This window comes from Neoarius graeffei, chromosome 11, assembly GCF_027579695.1.
Source record: "Neoarius graeffei isolate fNeoGra1 chromosome 11, fNeoGra1.pri, whole genome shotgun sequence".
Taxonomy (NCBI): domain Eukaryota; kingdom Metazoa; phylum Chordata; class Actinopteri; order Siluriformes; family Ariidae; genus Neoarius; species Neoarius graeffei.
The window spans coordinates 62,763,338-62,785,103 of record NC_083579.1 but is presented as its reverse complement, the minus strand read 5'-3'; the positions used below and the strand labels follow the sequence as shown (position 1 = coordinate 62,785,103).

General features: G+C 42.8%; 1 protein-coding gene across 5 annotated transcripts in view; it reads right to left on the bottom strand.

The window, feature by feature from the left end:
- Nucleotides 1-287: 287 nt before the first annotated feature.
- supt3h (SPT3 homolog, SAGA and STAGA complex component) overlaps nucleotides 288-21,766 on the bottom strand; it is a 220,782-nt gene continuing 199,303 nt past the window's right edge. For all 5 annotated transcript variants that reach the window (XM_060934555.1, XM_060934552.1, XM_060934554.1 and 2 more), the window contains one exon: nucleotides 288-828. In XM_060934555.1, the coding sequence (XP_060790538.1) occupies nucleotides 787-828 (42 nt within the window). In that variant the 3' untranslated portion in view covers nucleotides 288-786. The remainder of the gene's footprint in view (nucleotides 829-21,766) is intronic.

The following is a 21,766-nucleotide window of genomic DNA, read 5'->3' as shown; positions in this document are numbered from 1 at the left end:
GCTTACTAAGTCATGTTTTACAGTGTGAGGAACAAAACCTTATTATAAAATAAAAAAAAAAAATTTACTAATAAAAGCCTTTTATTTCCAAGCTCTTTATATTATAACAACATAATTAAAGGGTAGAAGCAATGAATAATCGAGAGTCAGATTTGAAAATGTCCCAAAACGGCAAAGTCCAACGTTAGGTCACTTAAAACAAGATTGTTTTTTTCTCATTATTGATGCCTTGTTAGACTTTGATCAATCGTACAAAACCTGCACATTAACACACACTTCAGACTCTGTCAGAAGCAATAAACATCATTTATTTGTATATTTTCAAAGTGACTAGGCTACAAATAATTGTTTCAAGTAAAAGAGACCTACGACAGTACGTCCAGTCATGAAAAACGATCACGATGCATACAACTGGAACACTATACGATCCATTCTGTAATTACTGTCTCAAAAAGAACAAAAATGACTTCATAATGTAACAAAAATCAGAAAGTGATGCCTGGCAATAAGAACATCAGGCATACTTGGTGGAATATGTGAATAATTAAAGGGAGTGAAAAACTGCTGCTGCTGGATGTAAACAGGCACCAGTTAAACGCTCTGTTGCGTGTTTTACAGTTTCCCAGTGGAAGTGAGCACCGCTAGCCGGAGAGTTAAAGAGATGAACGTGCAGTGCTGCTCTCAGCCTGAGCTTCAGCAGGGGATGGACAGATGAGGTGAGAAAGAAGCTCTACGACGCACATGGCACTCCTCTTCTGCATCCCTCCATTATGCTGTCGCTCCCCTTCAGCAGGCCAGGAAAGTCATGCCGCTCGGACGGTAGGCGCTCTGCCAGAGAAAGAAAGGAGGTTGGGGAGAGAGAGAGAGAGTCTGTTATGAATTAGCACTCAAGCTCCACAGAGGCAAGAGGCAGGCCCGGTTGTTTTCCGGTTTTGTAGACAACACTGGCTAGAAGGAAAGGCTTTTCCCTCCTTTTATGTTTAATCAGAGTATTTCTGGTTGTGTGGGTTCGAAGACACCATTCACGTCTCTTGGCAATGGAGTTACGAAAAGTGTGGTTAACAAGTGGTTCATGAATCTGTTTAGGGAAATTCACAGACTTTGATAAATTAGAGACTCTAAATTTCAGTGAAGTGGGAGTGCTTTATAACAGAGCCTCATGTGCGGCTCAGATAGATGCAAAAAAGAAAAAAAAAGTCATTAAAATGACTCAAATGCACTGCACACGCAAATCAATCAGAACTACTGAACGAAACACAAATCCTGAAAAATGACTTGTACAGAAAACCAAAACTTAACATTAACTTGAATCAAATCAGTACAATGCTTTCTTCCTCCCAGTGTGTGGAAACTCGCAGTGACCATGTGTATAAAGAAAAACATTTAAAAATTAAATTCAAATATTTGCTTCGTGGAATACTTGAAATACATGAGGTCACGACTTTCTGTTCCACGGTCACACAAATAATTTAAAATTGAAAAATTTAATAATAATACAAATAAACCATCTCATCTCATCTCATCTCATCTCATTATCTCTAGCTGCTTTATCCTGTTCTACAGGGTCGCAGGCAAGCTGGAGCCTATCCCAGCTGACTACGGGCGAAAGGCGGGGTACACCCTGGACAAGTCGCCAGGTCATCACAGGGCTGACACATAGACACAGACAACCATTCACACTCACATTCACACCTACGGTCAATTTAGAGTCACCAGTTAACCTAACCTGCATGTCTTTGGACTGTGGGGGAAACCGGAGCACCCGGAGGAAACCCACGCAGACACGGGGAGAACATGCAAACTCCGCACAGAAAGGCCCTCGCCGGCCACGGGGCTCGAACCCGGACCTTCTTGCTGTGAGGCGACAGCGCTAACCACTACACCACTGTGCCGCCACAAATAAACCAGAAATGTCACATTTTAAACTAAAATAAACAAAAAGATGAATAAAGCCATCAGTAGCTATGATTATATTAACAGTATGTACAAATTTTGGTACTTTTAATATCAGGTTCACAGGAGTTATAGTTTGGAACTCTAGATCTTGCCGACAAACAGCTACCCAAAAGAGCGTTCAAGAAAAAAATATCACATCGCATTTTTTTTCTACTTACTGATAAACCAATTCAATTCATACGAATATCTCATCCTACTGCCGGCTTCTTTTGTCTAGTCTCATGGGTTTTTTTTCTTCCCCTTTGTGTGTGTATATGTGTTTGAATTATTAAAAAAAAAACATTTCAACGCTCACCCCTCAGCCTAGGAAGCCCTAGCTAGATTAGCTTTTAAGTTATTCTAGGGCTTCCTGCACCTCTTTCCAAATGACATTTACACTACCGTTCAAAAGTTTGGGATCACCCAGACAATTTTGTGTTTTCCATGAAAAGTCACACTTTTATTTACCACCATAAGTTGTAAAATGAATAGAAAATATAGTCAAGACATTTTTCTGGCCATTTTGAGCATTTAATCGACCCCACAAATGTGATGCTCCATCCAGAAACTCAATCTGCTCAAAGGAAGGTCAGTTTTATAGCTTCTCTAAAGAGCTCAACTGTTTTCAGCTGTGCTAACATGATTGTACAAGGGTTTTCTAATCATCCATTAGCCTTCTGAGGCAATGAGCAAACACATTGTACCATTAGAACACTGGAGTGAGAGTTGCTGGAAATGGGCCTCTATACACCTATGGAGATATTGCACCAAAAACCAGACATTTAATAGAATTTAGCTAGAATAGTCATTTACCACATTAGCAATGTATAGAGTGGATTTCTGATTAGTTTAAAGTGATCTTCATTGAAAAGAACAGTGCTTTTCTTTCAAAAATAAGGACATTTCAAAGTGACCCCAAACTTTTGAACGGTAGTGTATATATACTTTTCCCCCCCTCTACAAAATTCATAGTTCTGGTTTTAAATTTGTTTATTGATATCACTTTTCTTCTTTCCTAGTTATATTATATTTTAGTGTTATATTTCTGCTTAGAGGTGTAAATAAAATAAAATGTTGAAAAAAAAAATGTTGAGGCAAAATAATCAGAAAATTAAACTGTAATAAAGAACATAAAAAAAGCAATGTGTACAGACAAGCTGTTGTGGTTGGACCAGAGCAGTACCAATTATTCTTTCAAATCCACAGACAAAAACTGCATTTTTTCATATTTCCTACTGACACTAGTGTAAAAACGAGTTCTTAGAAAAGAGAAAGGCGATCACTACTGAACAGAATCAACCCAGCTGTGAAAACCTGTCAAAGATTCTCCTCTCAAAACAGTTTGTTTTGCTGCATGTTTGTCTTTTTTCTTTATTTCCACTCCTCTACTAGTTTGTCTGGTATTTTCCGAATACATCAAAAAATGACATGCAGCGAGAAACAACTTCTGAAACAAGATGCGGGCTGAAACAACACGTACTGGCCGATAAACTGGAAAAGTGGTCTGAAGAAAAAAAAAGTAAGCGAGGGCACTAAATACAGAGGTTGAGAAAGAGTGCGACAGAAAGGGGAGAGATTGGGAAAGCTTTCCCTCCACAAGGCCAAGCTGGAACTTATAAAAGACAGATTCCTGTACGGCAGTCCTCGAAGGTTGCTTGTTGATTTGCTCGGGATTTCTGTTTCCTAGTGTGATTGTGTCTGAGTGAAATTACAGAACCAGCACTTTACATCGCCAATCAGGAAAAATACAGCCTGCGTCTGAGCCGAGTGTTCATACAGAGTCATCAGCACATCCATTACACAGCCATCAGAGCTGTGCAAGTACACTCTCCACACACACACACACACACACACACACACACACACACACACACACACACACACACACACACACACACACTTCATTTGCTCAATAACCTGGAATAATGTTCAATAAGGAACTGATTGATAAATGCAGCTTGTTTATGGCCCTTTTCCACTACCCTTTTTCAGCTCACTTCAGCCCGACACGGCTCGCGTTTCGACTACCTCAGAGCAGCACGACTCAGCTCGCTTCAGCCCTGCTTAGCACCCAAAACTCGCACGGTTTTGGAGTGGGGCTGAAGCAAGCCAGACCGAGCCGAGTGGGGCTGGGGGCGTGAGCAGACACTCCCCTGTGCACTGATTGGTGAGGAGGAGTGTCCTCACATGCCCACACACGCCCCGCGAGCGCGCTGGGATCTGTAAACACCGTAAACCCGGAAGAAGAAGAATTACGAATTACGAGAATTTCTGAAGCCTTATGCGCCTCGCCTCATCTATACGCTCTTGCCAGTATTTGTTGGCGTTGTCGGTGACAACAAGCCACAGCGCCAAGACCAGCAACACTAACGACTCCATGTCCTCCATGTTTATTGTTTACTATCCGGGTCGTGAGACTACCGCTTAAAAGGCCACTGATGTCACTGTTTGCGCCGCCTAACGACATCACGTGACGTCCACCCACTTTCGCTAACTCCACCCAATGTGTCCACCCACTTCCAGCCAGCACGGTTCAGCGCGGTTGTAGTCGAAATGCAACTCCAACAGCCCCACTCAGCTCGACTCAGCACGGCACGGCTCAGCCCAACTCAGCCGCGTTGGTAGTGGAAAAGCGGCATTACACTGGACAGGAAATAGTAAAAATACTAACTGTAATGTGTTTGAGTCAATAATTGTGTCAACCCTGACTCAAGAAGTACCATTTGATTGAGTGCTTTTGACTCATGGTTCTCAAATTTGGGTCTGGTTTTACATTAAGGTTTCGTGAAGCAGATGCAAGGTTTTTTTTTCTGTGATTTTTAAACATTTTGTCACAAATCACAACCCAATATTTAACAGTTATTCCACGAAATCGAGTCGTACACTAGCTGATGGCTGACAAGGCGCGGAGCACTGATACCCCTTTTCCACCAAATCAGTTCCAGGGCTGGTTCAGTGCTGGTGCTGGTTCACAACTCGTTCAACTTGCGAGCCAGCTGAGAACCAGTTTGCTTTTCCATAGCTTGCGGTGCTAAGGGAAGCCACGTCATTACATCGCTGTATACGTCAGTTACGTCGCTACGTTTGCATAAACCTTGGCACGAATATCGAAGCAAAAACAACACGGAAGAAGCAGCAGCAGCAACAACAATAATAATAATAATGGATGACTTCGCGTTTGTACAGCTGCTGCTTCTCGTCGCTTAAAAATGGGGATCTTTCACGGTCTTGTTATTGTTGTTGGTCTTAACAACTCCGCCCCCCTCGCTGACAGAAGCAATTCTTTCCTCTGGCCCAGCAGAGAGTTGGTGCTAGCCTGGAACCGGTTTTTCTGGCCCCAGAGCCAGTTCTTTGTCAGTGGAAACAGAAAACCCGGTTCCAAACTAAGCACTGGCCCCGAACCAGCCCTGGAACTGCTTTGGTGGAAAAGGGGCATGAGTCAGCTATAAGCCATGTACGACGAGACTGAGTGGAATAACTGTTTTATTCTGTAACAATAACAAGTTAAATTTATATAGCGCCTTTCTCAATACCTAAGGTCACGTTACAATTGTAAAGAAAGGGAGGGGAAGAAAGAAAAAAAAAAGTCCACCAAATGAAGGTCAGGATGTCATTCCAATGGAGTAGCAGCCACAGTCCCACTAAGAGGCGCACAAAAACAAGTCCCAAACTGCCTGCACAGCCGCCGTGACGCCACTAAGCAACGTCGCTCGGAACACCGCGCCAAGCGCAAAAGCACTGCCGCACAGAGCACTGGACAACCATGACGTTAAAATGAGCAACGAGCTCACTGCAGTCCATAGCGAGGAGCACAGGCATCACCCATGGCAAACCGAGGCCTTCTATCCACATTCACTGGAGTTTTGAGAAACAGAGCATTTTTATTTTTTGCAAATTCGATAAATAAAAACTTGATACAAAACGTCTGACAAAATCATTTCTGCTTAGAATGTAAACAAACCGGTGAAATGACCAGAGCAATTGATGAGAAATGCGATAATAACGAGACTGTCAATGACGGCGTAGCTCACTCCGGCCCTGTCTAGTCCAGAAAGAACGATCTAAAGTGGGCCACCTTGTGCAATAAATGTTGCAAGCTATATACAAGCTACTGTACATACACCCTAGGAATACCGACCTATCTGCCAGAAAGAATCCAAAACAGTGAAGAACTGACCAAGAAGAAGAGATTTTTGTTGAACTGCTCATTAAGGCTTAATTAGTCCTTAACTTCATTAATAATTGTAATTAAGCAAATCTGGGTAGAAGTTATATGCACCCTAGGTAGCCCTACCTTCATGCCAGAAATAATCAAAATCAGTGAAGAATTCAGGGAGAAGAAGCAATGTATGTAGAAACTGCTCGTTAGGGCTTAATTACTCCATATCTTCATTATTAATTTCAATTATGCAAAATTTGGATAGAAGCTATATGCACCCCAGGCAGACCTACCTTCCTGCCAAAAAGAATAAAAATCGGTGAAGAATCGAGAGAGAAGAAGCGATTTTTGTGAAACGTGGACAACGCCAGATGGACAACGGACAACACATGATGGCATAAACTCGTCGCCTGTCGGCTGGATGAGCTAATAATTCTCGAAAAAAAAAAAGGTAAGTTCTTACCATGAAATACTTTCTTTCCATATTTTGTTGCTTTTTTTGTATTTTTGGGGTTTTGTTTTAAAGTAGAGTTTTTATTTCGTCCTCAGTTGGTTCAGTAACACGTGCCGCCATTTTCTTCTTCTTCTTTAGGGTTTTTTGTCGGTTGGCAAACCAACTTAAAGGTGCATGACCGCCACCGACTGGGCTGGAGTGTGCAACAGGAGATATGTTGGGGGGACTATATTCTTTTCGCTACTGCTGTTTTTTTTAAATACTTGATAAAGTAATATATCTAATTTGACGTGCTCTGCCATTTTGTTTTTCTCTACTCATGGTATATGAGCTGATATCCTAGCAGTAGAGTAGCCAATCAAAGTGTGCGACTGCTCATATCCGGTGAATGTGGATAGAATATCTCATCTCATCTCATCATCTGTAGCCGCTTTATCCTTCTACAGGGTCGCAGGCAAGCTGGAGCCTATCCCAGCTGACTACGGGCGAAAGGCGGGGTACACCCTGGACAAGTCGCCAGGTCATCACAGGGCTGACACATAGACACAGACAACCATTCACACTCACATTCACACCTACGGTCAATTTAGAGTCACCAGTTAACCTAACCTGCATGTCTTTGGACTGTGGGGGAAACCGGAGCACCCGGAGGAAACCCATGGGGAGAACATGCAAACTCCGCACAGAAAGGCCCTCGTCGGCCACGGGGCTCGAACCCAGACCTTCTTGCTGTGAGGTGACAGCGCTAACCACTACGCCACCGTGCTGCCCACTGGATAGAATATTATTAGTTATATATACTTATTAGTGAGTTCTTACAGTTTTTTTGCCTGTTTGACTAGCCACTTGAACTGAATGGGTTTAATCTAAACCCCAGTAACTCAAAAACACGTAGATCTGTGAATAATGTCAAGCTAATCACAATTTCAACGCAAATTTTATTATTTTATTTAACCTTTATTTAACCAGGCAAGTCACTAAAAGCAATAATCTTATTTTCAGTGGCAGCCTGAAATTACAGGACAAATGTGTTCTTTGAACGGAAAGCTTCAGAACAAAAAGCTGTGTCAGTCCAAGCAATATACAGTGGGGTCCAAAAGTCTGAGACCACACTGAAAATCCTTTCTTTGTTTTCCAAACTGCTTTGTACAATAGGTCAGATTTTCCTCATGATTAATCTCTTCTATTGAAGCATGTGTTCAGATGACATTCTGATGGATTTGATCTAAAATGGATCATGAGGTTTTGCACTAAATTGTGGAGTCCATGCCAACTCGAGTGCATATATATGTATACAGTACCAGCCAAAAGTTTGGACACCCCTCTTCATTCATATGTTTTTCTGCACTTTGACTATTTTCTACATTATAGAACAAATCTGAAGACATCAAAACTATGAAATAACATCTGGAACGTATCTGGAATTATGTGGCAAACCAAAAAAAAAAGCGTTTAAAAAACTAACATATTGTAGATTCTTCAAAGTAGCCAGCGTTTACCTTGATGACGCTTTGCACACTATTGGCATTATCTCAACCAGCTTCATGAGGTCGTCACCTGGAATGCTTTTCAATTAACAGGTGCCTTGTCAAAAGTTAATTAGTGCAATTTCTTGCCTTCTTAATGTGTTTGAGATCAAACAGTAAATAATAAAAAACAGGAAATAGCCTGATTCCACAACTGTAGTAATCCATATTATGTCAAGAACCGCTCAACTAAGTAAAGAGAAACGACATCCATCGTTACTTTAAGACATGAAGCGTCTTTTAATTAATAATAGAAGCTGTCGCCAAACTTTTGACTGGTATTTTGTGTGTTTATATATCCTCAATTGTGAGGAAATCGATGAATTGTTTTGATAAATTTGGGTACTTTTTGTTTGTGAATGTGTCAATATAATAAAAAGAAAATCACAGGTTGGCTTGAAGATATGAAGTTTATATCCTTGTGTTGAAAAACTCGCATTTTTTATATGAAATATATCGCACAGCTGGGCGGCACGGTGGTGTAGTGGTTAGCGCTGTCGCCTCACAGCAAGAAGGTCCGGGTTCGAGCCCCGTGGCCGGTGAGGGCCTTTCTGTGTGGAGTTTGCATGTTCTCCCCGTGTCCGCGTGGGTTTCCTCCGGGTGCTCCGGTTTCCCCCACAGTCCAAAGACATGCAGGTTAGGTTAACTGGTGACTCTAAATTGACCGTAGGTGTGAATGTGAGTGTGAATGGTTGTCTGTGTCTATGTGTCAGCCCTGTGATGACCTGGCGACTTGTCCAGGGTGTACCCCGTCTTTCGCCCGTAGTCAGCTGGGATAGGCTCCGGCTCGCCTGCGACCCTGTAGGACAGGATAAAGCGGCTACAGATAATGAGATGAGATATCGCACAGCTGAGCGACATATTTTCTAATATCTTCACTCTGATGACGTCACTCCCAGTGTTTTCCTGCTGACTGGAGACGCGTTGTCAAAATGGCAAACCGGTTCAAAATTAAAATTCTTTTGATTAACTTGCAGAATTTTTTTGTGGATATCTCCATAGAATAAAATTAATATTACTCATTAAAGCGTGTATGTGTGGGTATAGGTAGGATATTACATGCTGGCGAGAAGATATGAAGTTTATCTTCTCATGTTTGTATCGCTCACTCATGAATATATTCACCATTCGAAGATAAACTTCCTATCTTTGCACCACCGTGAAATATCACACACACGTTTTTAATGAGTGTGCGCTCAATATGCATGTGCTTTTTTTTGTTTTTAATTGGATTAAATTAGAAAAGAATGTAAAATAGAAGTTTTCATTAGCACTCTCAGACCTTTGGGCCCAAGTGTATATGGAAGAAAATACTGTTGGGACCTTTTAAATTGGGCGGCACGGTGGTGTAGTGGTTAGCGCTGTCGCCTCACAGCAAGAAGGTCCTGGGTTCGAGCCCTGTGGCCGGCGAGGGCCTTTCTGTGCGGAGTTTGCATGTTCTCCCCGTGTCCGCGTGGGTTTCCTCCGGGTGCTCCGGTTTCCCCCACAGTCCAAAGACATGCAGGTTAGGTTAACTGGTGACTCTAAATTGACCGTAGGTGTGAATGTGAGTGTGAATGGTTGTCTGTGTCTATGTGTCAGCCCTGTGATGACCTGGCGACTTGTCCAGGGTGTACCCCGCCTTTCGCCCGTAGTCAGCTGGGATAGGCTCCAGCTTGCCTGCGACCCTGTAGAACAGGATAAAGCGGCTAGAGATAATGAGATAATGACACTATTAAATAATGGGTCTATTTCTTAAATAGTTGGATTATGTTCATAAAATAAACCTGTAATCAGAGGTTACAGGTTTTTACAGTTAAAGGGGGGTGGTGGGTGGGTATAGATGCAACAAACATACAATAAAGCCAATTAAACTCCACAAATGTATCTATATTTACAAATGCACAATATGGACAATATTATATAAAATTAGTTGCAAACTCTTTCCAATGAAATACTTACTTTACCCTTCAGTGCAACACTAAAAACACACACCTTGAAGGAAGCTAACAGAGTTCCTGAGAGGAAAAGAAATATAAATTAAAAACGTCTTTTTTTTTTCCTTGATATATGTATTTCATATCAAGTAATTGAAATATACACGTCAAGGGCGAGTTCCTTCCCATATGGAATATTTTAAATCTGACTGTCTCACATAATACTCCTCTCGCCATCCGCACTCCCAATCCTCCCTCAACTAATTATTTATACTGTGCAAAAAAAAAAAAGGGAAATGGTTATAGACTCCACTTTCCTCACAGCGCAGAAAAACTCACTGCACTACACTGAAAGTCCAAAAACTCAAACTAAATCTCCCAAGAGTAAAAGAGGGAAATACAGCAGTAAAGAGCAGAGACAGAATCAGACAGGTCGCAGGTTCGGCTCTCTGAACACTTTTTGCTTTGGCTTGTAACATGCATTATACATGAGGTGAGAAAATAAACAGCTATCTTTCATGTTCCACTCTTTCTCTAAATTGCATTAATAGCGCCATCAAACGTGTAAATGTTACCCAAAGTTGCTCAAAGTGAGGTCTTGCTGGATGATAAATACTACTTTCATACTTTAAAGTCGCTCTGCAAACTGTGTTTGGCGAAGCCTCTGCTTGGTCATTCATAAATCTCAATTTTGCAGTTAAATAGTGCTAAGTAAGGTCTTCTCTCCCCCTTATGGAAACACTCCGTGGAGGTCCTCAGGTCCAGGCCAGCCAACCTCGTATACACACACACACACACACACGCTCCACTCATCCAGGCTCCTGGCCTTGGCAGTGGGTGGCATGCCGCTGCCGCCATACACGGCTATGCCGGGGCAAATCGTGTTGACAGTGTCCAAGAAAAACCAGGGGGAAAAAAGGAAAAGGGTATGTGCAAAATGGGCAGAGGGAGACCGCATGTGTGCGGAGAACGGCCGTAGAGCAGGAGCTCTGATGAAATACCGCCTGCTGACAGGACAAGAAGGAAAAGACAGTGTGTTGAACAGGAGCCATGATGTGTGTTTATTAAGAAAAAAAAAAAAAAAACCAAAGCCACACACCATTCAGTAGCCCAGTAACTGACCCTGGCTCATTTTACTGTCCATGTACATTATGAGCTGTGCTGAAATCAAGGGCGTACGGATCAGAGGCCTGGAGGACTTTACTCTGAACGCTCCTTGTATCCTGTGCTTCTAGACAGAATGGTCACCACATGCATATCTGCAACATATGGCATATTAGATTTAATTTCCGTTTCCCAAATGAACGCAATTGTCTAAAGACATTCAACTGAGACGAATGTCCACATGTAATCGCAGTAGACAACTTAGCATGTTTACCATGTCCAAATGAAGTCAACAGAATCTGAAAAAGCAATGACGAGACCTAAAAAGAAAACACTGATCTTGTACAGAGCTAAAAATATCAGTTTAAAACACACTTTAGGGGGAGTAAATAAATGAAAAATAAATAAAGGGGGGGAAAAAAACCTACTTGCAAAAATGCCAAATCAAACAGCAGGAGAGCTGAAAATGCCCTCACAGGCAAGTGAACAAACGGCCACATTTATCACATTCAGAAACATCATTTTAATTGCTTCGCTATTAATATCTTAAACACCATTTGGTACAAGGGAGTACAAACTTTTGCACTCGACTGTACGTGCAGTCTGGCGTACGTCAGTGGATTTATTTTTCATATGTGCTGCAAATAATGGTTAAAAAAAACCAAACAAACACAGCAAGACAAACGTCCGGTGTGATGGCTATTAATAATTAGCTGCTCCTCCCACAGTCCCGCCCACTCGGACCACACTGGCTTACAAGTCTGAAGCTCGTGACTGTACAGGTCCAAATTCATCTAAATAAAGTCTGTGCGAAATGAAAAAGTAACCATTAGCAGCAGAAACTGCCTGCCTTTCACGTTCCATTTCCTTTCCCCTTCAGTGAATTGCTTGTTTTTGCAGACTGAATTTTAGTCATGTTTGGCCTCACCACCGTTTTATCCGAAAAAAGCAGAAAAGCCTAGATTTCAGGTGTCTTCCGTGGCTTTTGGGCAATACGGCAAAAATATATCATCATGATTTTGACAGAAATTTCTACAATACACGATATGTGACGCAAAATAAAACAGTAATGGATAATATAAATATAAATATGGAGGTGATTATAGGAAACTGTGCGCGCTGATTGGCCGAGAGATTCGAACTATTTCTCGAAAATCACCTCCAGCGACTCGACAAAATGGTGGCCAATTGCTTCGTCACGCAAAGTGAGGAAGAATTAATAATGATGAAAGAAAATGCTGTTCCTAAAAGCACTGAAGATGCGACGAAGTTTGGTCTAAAATTATTCAAAGGTAAGGTGGAATCATGATTTATTTTATCTATTTCAAAACAAAGTGAGTCGGCACAGATAAGTGACAAGTCTCTGCACGTTATATTTGCATGCCGCTTTTGAAGATAGAAATAAAATTTTATATATATATATATATATATATATATATATATATATATATATATATATATATCCTCCTAGGGCTTAGCGGTCACATGCGTGGACAGCACTTTTTAGAAATTCGGAACAAGAATCCACATATGTGGACATACTTTTTCTCTAAAAGTACATCTTATCAAAAGATGATGCTTAGTTTTTATTCTAATCAGGTTCTAATAAGCCCAAATAGCAAAGAGAAATAAAAAAATGCATTTAAAAAAACAGCTTGGGCCTTAGGAGGATATATATATATATATATATATATATATATATATATATATATATATATATATATATATTTAGAATGACTTGTGTATTTACAGTAAAAGAATTAGCCGCCTCAGGCTCGGTGAATAATAACCTCGACTTTGTGTCAGTTATTATTCACCGATATTCACTTCGCCTTCGGAGAATAATTGTTAAATAATACGTTTGTAAACATTATTGTAAACGTTACTTTTAAAATAAAATAAATTACACTTTTTTAAATTATACAATTTCAGAAATTATGTACAAGGAAGTTTAATTGAGCTGCTTCCTGTCCGTTTGTGATTGTAAAAAAGAAAATAATAAAGTAAAGAAATGAAGAAAAAGATATCTGTATATTTATTATATCTAAGAAAAGAATGTTATGACATAATTTATCATCTTGGGCTCTGCCCTAATTGGCACGTCTGTGTTGATGCTGTTGTACGTTACTGTGCCTGGTTTATGACATATTATTTAATTTATCACCTGAGTGACAGAAAAACAATGCTCAGCGTGTGAGACGCCTCCATGCTGAGAGCTGGACGTTGTCAGCGACAAAATCATTCGAAAAAGAATGAATCAGCAGTCAGGGGGAAGGTTTTTAGTTAAACACTCACTGCATCCCACAGCCTAACAGAAAACAGAAGTTCTCGGGCTGATGAGAGGAGTCGCAGATCACAACTAAACTCACAGCTTTCTTGATGTGCGGGAATTAAAAAAAAAAAAAAGTTTAAAAAAGTCCAAGTTAAAAGAGTGACTCTTTCTGCTGCTCTCTGGGGCCTGTTCGCGTGAGGAATGAGGCTGTTTGTACTCCTCTCTTGCAGTCCCAGGACTGAGAGAGAAAAACGGAGATGGATGACCCTCAGGAAGCGGGACTTTATCTTTGATCAGATGTGCCGTGTCCTCTCGCTGGCTCCCAAGGCCCAGGCAGTCGTCTGAACGTGAGAGACAAGCGGCCTCTTCTGCACGAAGAGATGACGCTCCAATTATCAGCCTCGGACTGGAGGCAATCTCACACATGCAAGACATTAGCGTGAATATCACTCTGTCGTCCTCCTGCCTTTATGCACAATAAAAGTGAGGCCCGTCACATGCTGTTTATCTCGTGTCATAAACAATTTGCCATGTATAGCCTTTGTTGAGACTGCCTGTGTGCACCAATTGTGCAGTGTTCCAAATCACTGCTGTTTCACTGTACCCACGGAGAGACAACAAAAGTCTGAGGACAAAAAAACCCTTGTTAGCAGGAATAAACAAAACGAAGCTCAAACGTGCTCCTAAAAGGGAACAGTACACATATTTCCAGCCGAGTGCCAGCTATAGTTCAGCTTTTGTCTTTGTATTTATGTGAAGTGTTGAGGCCAGGACACAGGTCAGAAACACGTCTCGAGCCTTCAGCACAAAAAGGCTATAAATTCTACACAACACGAAGACTAGTGTGTGTGTGTGGGGAGATTTAAAGCTTGGAAAAGTACAAATAATGAGCCAGAAAGCCAAATAAAGATAAGATAGGGTTAAATAGCATGGAAGCGGCGCTCCTGCTCCTGCATATTCATGAGTGGCGTCCAGCAGATGTCGGGATGTGTGTATGTCTGAAATGTGAGTGTGTGAGGCTGTATATGTACTGGCGCCTCGCAATTACCAAAAGGGAGTATGGGAAGGGCAAAACATGAGAGAGTAACAGAGAGAGAGGGGGCGAGAGACACCGAGTGTCTATACGAGGCTGTAGCACACGCCAGCATGAGCAGGACTACGCCACTCTCTGACCGCCACATCTGTCTGTGCGCAAACGAATAGAACAATGGGTTTCAGACTCTTCTCAGACGACTTCAGCGAGAGAAGAGGATATAATGGAGAAAATGTGGATAAGAGGGGCATAGGTTCAAGTGTGACAGAGTTCAGCTGCTTTGGATCCTCTCCTCTGTATCTTTGTCTTCAATCTTGCTCTCTGGGCCAATTTACTGAGCCGTACTGGTATACCCGAATATGACAGGCAGAAGGTTTTCACACCCACAGAACAGGCAGTAAAAGCACTCTGTGGTTTTCAAAGGGCTGTCAAATGAAAAGCAGGGTTTCTCCCTGGTCAATTCCAAATCATGCGTGATCTGGAAAAGATGTCAAATTCTATCCAGGGCATCCCGATCATACCGTGGCTGCTAAAAGTATATAAAAGAAATATGGTCATAAAGTAGATATGACGGCAATTTATTAACCACTCTTCTTCTTTTTTTTTAGAAGAAGTTGTATACACCATTATAAATTGTAATATTATTGTGCGCACACTCAGCCAAACGCTATAACTGTAAACTCTATGAGTCTGACCTGGAAACGAAAAGGTAAACACAGGATGATTTACAGTAAAGCAGCACTTCTGAGATTTCTGGGCAAAGGATTAGAGCAGTTATTGTGCAGCCGAGCCTTGTTTTTCGGGGAGGTACTGTAAAACCCAGCCAGTGCATCTCCAGAAGCCCAGGCTTAATGATTCGTACTGTACACCATCTCGCTGTGAAGTGGGATTTTGGGGTCAGCATGTGGGAAAAGGAAAGGAGAGAGAGAAAGAAAAAAAAAAACAGTGTAAATCAGGAGCATCTCGGAAAAGACCCGGCTACAAGCTGGGACAAGCGCTCTTCTCACAGGCACCTAAAATATGAGACTGTATTCAGAAATAATAGCCAGGGGAGGAAAAAAAAAAATTCCATAAATCTAGCAGAAAGGAACAGAAAAGGCTATTTGAGAACAAATGCTTGGCGACATGCTTTGAATGGTATAGGATTTTCATATCAACATTTCAACAAATATGAAAAGATCGTCTGCCAACATGGGTTCGGGTTGAAAATGAAAAACAGAATATACACGGCCCTTCCAGTGTTCGTAAACCATCCGCTGTTTGAGGCGCCTCTTCTTTTCTATATTCAATAAACTTAGTTAAACAATAAATATTATCTTTTACCTCACAGGCTCCAGAGCTGTGTTCCGGCCCAGGGAGGTTTGGATATCATTTAGATAATATACAGCCTTCTGGATGGCTACCGAATGTCTTTCCCCTTCCAGTTGACTTATTATGTACAGTATGATTCTGCCAGTCTAGCTGCTCACTTGACATCCAAACGGGCAATTTCATGCTTTAATGACAAGGTATTCAAACCACAGGGAAGAATGGCTCCACTTGTAAATGTGCAATTGTTAGCAGAAGGTTTTGAATGGCCTCTGAGACACCTAGAACAGGAAGCAACGTCTAGTGCCAGAGCTAAGGATGGAACGGGAATGCAGAGACATAAAACTGGTTCAATGGTGCATTTAGCGGAGCATTTGTGAGGCATTGAGAAGGGCACGGCCCTCTTGAAGCCCTCGGTTCTGTGCATGTCAGCAGCGCAGCACGAGATGTCTGTCCTCACAGTGAGATACGGAGACGATGGGGCAATAAACAAGAGCTGAGACTCATCACTCCTACATCTGCTGTCTTTGGCACGAAACGTTCTGTACAGCGAGACTTGAGCAAACCACACGTAAGGTACAGAATCCTGCAGCCACGGCAACTTCGAAATAACTTCTAACAAAAGGTTAAATGGCTGCGTAAGGGCCGGCGATGAAGACTTTTCTTCATGGAGTCATACGCTTGGCCACATTTTAAGATTTATCTGTTGTAATAACAAATTCTTGAAAATTTTTCCTTCAATGGTCTCGAGATCTTTGTGGCAGCTACAGTTTGGGCTGGCTTGAGTTGCAGGGTTTTGCATATGAAAACACTACACAAACTGTTTCCCGACTGTAACTCACTTCTCTAAGTGAAACTTTACTACTGGACGGGTGTGATTTCATAAACTGGTGTCAAATGGTAAACAAGTATCGAGCTTAAAGGTAGACTGCTTTTTGGATTTTTCAAGTGTAGGTTATAAAAAGAATTTTCCCCGACACCCAATTATTTTTGTTTAGTGGACTGAAAGCTACTGAATTTGAATCACAGACGTCCAATTTTATTCTTTTTTTTTAAATTAGAACAATTAATGAATTTAAGGCCATATGGCCTTAAATTCTCCGCTATTTTTTCCTACTTCATCATGACCCAATTCAAGATACTACGTCATGCATCACGTGGTTGGCTTTCCTTGTTTGCGCAAGGCATTGTGGGATACAAATTTGAAATAGGAGAGAATAATGGAGGACGTGAGTGTATGAATGAAATGTGAAAGACAGACGACAGTAACGGAAAGCGAGAAGAAAAGATACTATGTTGCGAAGGAAAGGAAACGCGGGACCAAACTAATAAATATCCGCGCTCAGCGAGCACCTCGGTGTGATCAGCTGTTCATTTAGCGACAGAATGATGGAACTGTCAGTGCACGGTCAAAGGTAAACCTGTAGATGGCAGTAATGCAACACTGTGGATGCCAGCTGCCGTAAAACCCAAAAGAAGAAGAAGGTGGTAAACCCGCACATGCGCACACGGACTTCCTCTGTCTGCTTGACTGCGCGAAGCGAGCGAGTTCGTGCACATTATTTGCTCGGGAATCCGCTCAAATTAAATAACTTCCCAGTGACAGAATGGCCCGATATTCATCTTATCTCATTATCTGTAGCCGCTTTATCCTGTTCTACAGGGTCGCAGGCAAGCTGGAGCCTATCCCAGCTGACTACGGGCGAAAGGCGGGGTACACCCTGGACAAGTCGCCAGGTCATCACAGGGCTGACACATATGGCCCTTTTCCACTACCCTTTTTCAGCTCACTTCAGCCCGACACGGCTCGCGTTTCGACTACCTCAGAGCAGCACGACTCAGCTCGCTTCAGCCTTACTTAGCACCCAAAACTCGCACGGTTTTGGAGTGGGGCTGAAGCGAGCCGAGTGGGGCTAGGGGCGTGAGGAGACACTCCCCTGTGCACTGACTGGTGAGGAGGAGTGTCCTTACATGCCCACACACGCCCCGCGAGCACGCTGGGATCTGTAAACACCGTAAACCCGGAAGAAGAAGAATTACGAATTACGAGAATTTCTGAAGCCTTATGCGCCTCGCCTCATCTATACGCTCTTGCCAGTATCTGTTGGCGTTGTCGGTGACAACAAGCCACAGCACCAAGACCAGCAACACTAACGACTCCATGTCCTCCATGTTTATTGTTTACTATCCGGGTTGTGAGACTACCGCTTAAAAGATCACTGATGTCACTGTTTGCGCTGCCTAACGACATCACGTGACGTCCACCCACTTTCGCTAACTCCACCCAATGTGTCCACCCACTTCCAGCCAGCACGGTTCAGCGCGGTTGTAGTCGAAATGCAACTCCAACAGCCCCACTCAGCTCGACTCAGCCCGACTCAGCACTGCACGGCTCAGCCCAACTCAACCGCGTTGGTAGTGGAAAAGTGGCAATAGACACAGACAACCATTCACACTCGCATTCACACCTACGGTCAATTTAGAGTCACCAGTTAACCTAACCTGCATGTCTTTGGACTGTGGGGGAAACCGGAGCACCCGGAGGAAACCCACGCGGACACGGGGAGAACATGCAAACTCCGCACAGGAAGGCCCTCGCCGGCCACGGGGCTCGAACCCGGACCTTCTTGCTGTGAGGTGACAGCGCTAACCACTACACCACCGTGCCGCCCTGGCCAGATATTTTGTGAGATATTACAGAAATAAACATACATCACAATGACCAAATTTCAGAGGGAACTAAATTTCACTGATTTTATGAAATCGAAAGGCCATCTAGCGTTAAAACCAACTTTAGCTTCTTTGGAAGCATGGAAGGCTACAAAGAACTCAAGAGATGCACCATTAAAATGCAAACCTGGACGATGAAAGCAAATGCTCACACAAAGCATGATGCTGTCATTTCTACTGATTGGAAGGATTCCCTCAGGGGAAGCTGGCTGCTCTGTGCATGCGTACACTGGGGTCATAATCAAATGAGCTTTGAATCCCTCCCCCCCAAGTCTTAAGGCCTCTGCATGCTCTTGCGACAAGGCTTTCGCAGATAGCTTTTCGCAGACAGTTGTAATTTATCGTTGAGCGGGAAGTAATAGGCGTGCGCGATGTTATTCACCGCCACAACGCAAGGGGGCGCGAAGTCGGGAAATCGCTAGGAGTAGTTGGTGGGTGTGGTTAGTGGAGTGTTTATCCTCCGGTTACTTATAATGACTAGAACTGGAGTCGTATAGATGTACGCACTTCCTCACTTCCTCGATCAACCGCTCTTCGTGCTGCTCCATCTTCGGTCATGTTTTAAAAATGGCGGTCATGAAAACAAACCAAACCGGGAAAGTAGGGAAGCGGAAGTGCGTGTACAGCGGATGTAGAGTGGACCAATCAGAGCCCTCTTGTCCGCGACGCTGTCTGCGAGGCTTCTGCGGTGGTCACAATTTTTGGGAGGTGCGCGCAGAGCGTCTGCGAAGGTGGGGGGGCTATGCAGACACTGTCTGCGATGCTATCTGCGAGGACTGCGTTGTCAGCATAAATTGGCCTTTAAAGACACTTAATTCAATTTCAAAGTTAATCTCAGAATGAGTCGCGTAATAAGAGGCAGATAAAGTCTCTAATCACGTTGACACACAGCTACAGCTAATAACATGTTGCTATAGATCTATGGAATCTCGAACCATGTCCAGATTTCTTTAATAAACCCTATAATAAAGCTATATCTCAAAATCACACAAGCTTTCAGAGTTAATACTTCAACTCACTTGGTAACCCTACGATTCCTTATGATGGACAAACCAACGGCGCTTCAGCTCAGCCTCTCAAACAAGTGCTTAATTTTATCTTAATCATTTTTAACACTAGACATGTGGTAAAAGGCCAGAGTGAAAATTACTTATTAGGACAATTAATCATGGTCTTAAGCTGGCTCCAGTTGCAATATAACCAAACCAATTACAAGACAACTCAGCCTCCACTCCAACCCCAACCACACACACACGCATGCGCACACACACACCTAATTATTTCTGTGCCATTGCTGGTGACGGACTGCGAGCAACTCATCAAAGGCAAAAACCTCAATGCCACTAGGAGAACATCTGGAAACCTTCACTCATCATCATAGGTTGGAAAACCTGTTTTATATATTACACAATATAGGGGGATACTAATGCGCTTTATAGTTTCCTTTTTTTAAAACATGCCAGCCCCATGTTTATAGTTAAGCAATCACTGAAACGCTCCACTGACTACAGCTTCCTTAATTTGATCAAGCCTTTCTGATAATGAAACTTTAATATTTAACAGATCATTTATATCCTCGGAAGGTCATCAGCCATCATATTCCATCATACTTAAGCTAATCCTGGGACTTAAGTGTCTTAAAAAAATATATACAGAAGAGAGCAACATCATGACTTTTGAGTATTACGAGGAAAGTCATCGCTGCTGTCAACAAGAAATGACCCAATTTTCTCGTTCGCTTTCCGGTGAACACAGAGAAGACGAACAGCTGCTTTACTGGAAACGAGTTCATTCAGATGAACTGTGTTTCAACATAATTCGAGTGTATTTATGCAGCGCTTTTAACAACGGACCGCCATAAAGCTGCTCTACAGAAACCTGGATGTAGATTTAGATCCCTAATGAGCCAGAGGTGACCGTGGCAAGGGGGAAAAAAAAAATCCCTGAGACAACATGAGGAGGAACCCTTGAACAGACTGAAAAGTGAACCCATTCTCTTCTAGTGTGATTATAAAGCTTTACAATATATAATTGTATACGACTTAAGTCAAATAGTACTAAAGCCAGCTTTCCAGTGTAACAAGGTTAGAGCCGTGTCAGAATTTTTTAAATTAAATCTCAGTATGACTGATGCTACGACCCTCGTCTACAATCCACCGATAGGAGGACAGCACAGGATGACGCAACGCTCACGTAACAGCTTTATAACAAATGGTGGGACTTTGAAGAAAGTTTCCGTTTATGCGAGCCCATTTTCTGCTCGAGCCTGGATCATACTGATCGATGACGTAAGCAGAATGTAATCGGTTTCTTTAATTTAATTTAATCTGAAATGAAGAACATTTTAGCACACAGCCTGTTATAGAATTCGGCCAAGACTTCATCGGGCTCATGTCATGCAGTGTGACGAGTAATAATCTTAAAAGACTGCTGTAATCACAGAGTGTAAACCCAGTTCGAGCATTTTGAGAGTTCATTAGCACTTTGTTTAAAAATAAATAAATACTTTTGTTGTCTGTGTGCTTTTCTTCCACCAGTATATTACCTCCCCATCATAGTTTTTTTTTTTTTTTGGACTTGTGACACGCTTACACCATGATCTCGTAAACCAGTATCAAGATGTATTTATTGAGGTTTTTCACCTGACGTCACAGGGTCACGTGACGCCCCGGTGTCCGCCATTTTGAACGTCAAGCTAGCTAATGTCAACATAGTACCTAGTATGTTACTATAGCAACGTTTACGTTCAGTCATTTGGATGACTGTTAAAACCTTTCAGTCTCAAGTTTTTCCTTTACTGTATTTACTAGTTTACTGAGCTAGCGCGCTCCGGGGCAGGCTGGCGCTAGCTAGAGCGCTCCGGGGCAGGCTGGCGCTAGCTAGAGCGCTCCGGGGCAGGCTGGCGCTAGCTAGCGCACTCCGGGGCAGGCTGGCGCTAGCTAGCGCGCTCCGGGGCAGGCTGGCGCTAGTTAGCGCGCTCCGGGGCAGGCTGGCGCTAGCTAGAGCGCTCCGGGGCAGGCTGGCGCTAGCTAGCGCGCTCCGGGGCAGGCTGGCGCTAGCTAGCGCGCTCCGGGGCAGGCTGGCGCTAGCTAGCGCGCTCCGGGGCAGGCTGGCGCTAGCTAGCGCGCTCCGGGGCAGGCTGGCGCTAGCTAGCGCGTTCCGGGGCAGGCTGGCGCTAGCTAGCGCGCTCCGGGGCAGGCTGGCGCTAGCTCAGTAAACTAGTAAATACAGTAAAGGAAAAATTTATAACGGGCCATGTCTCAACAGACTAAGAAGTTATTTCAATGACATTTAATAACATTTTGTTTATCCTGAGGACCGAAAGTAAA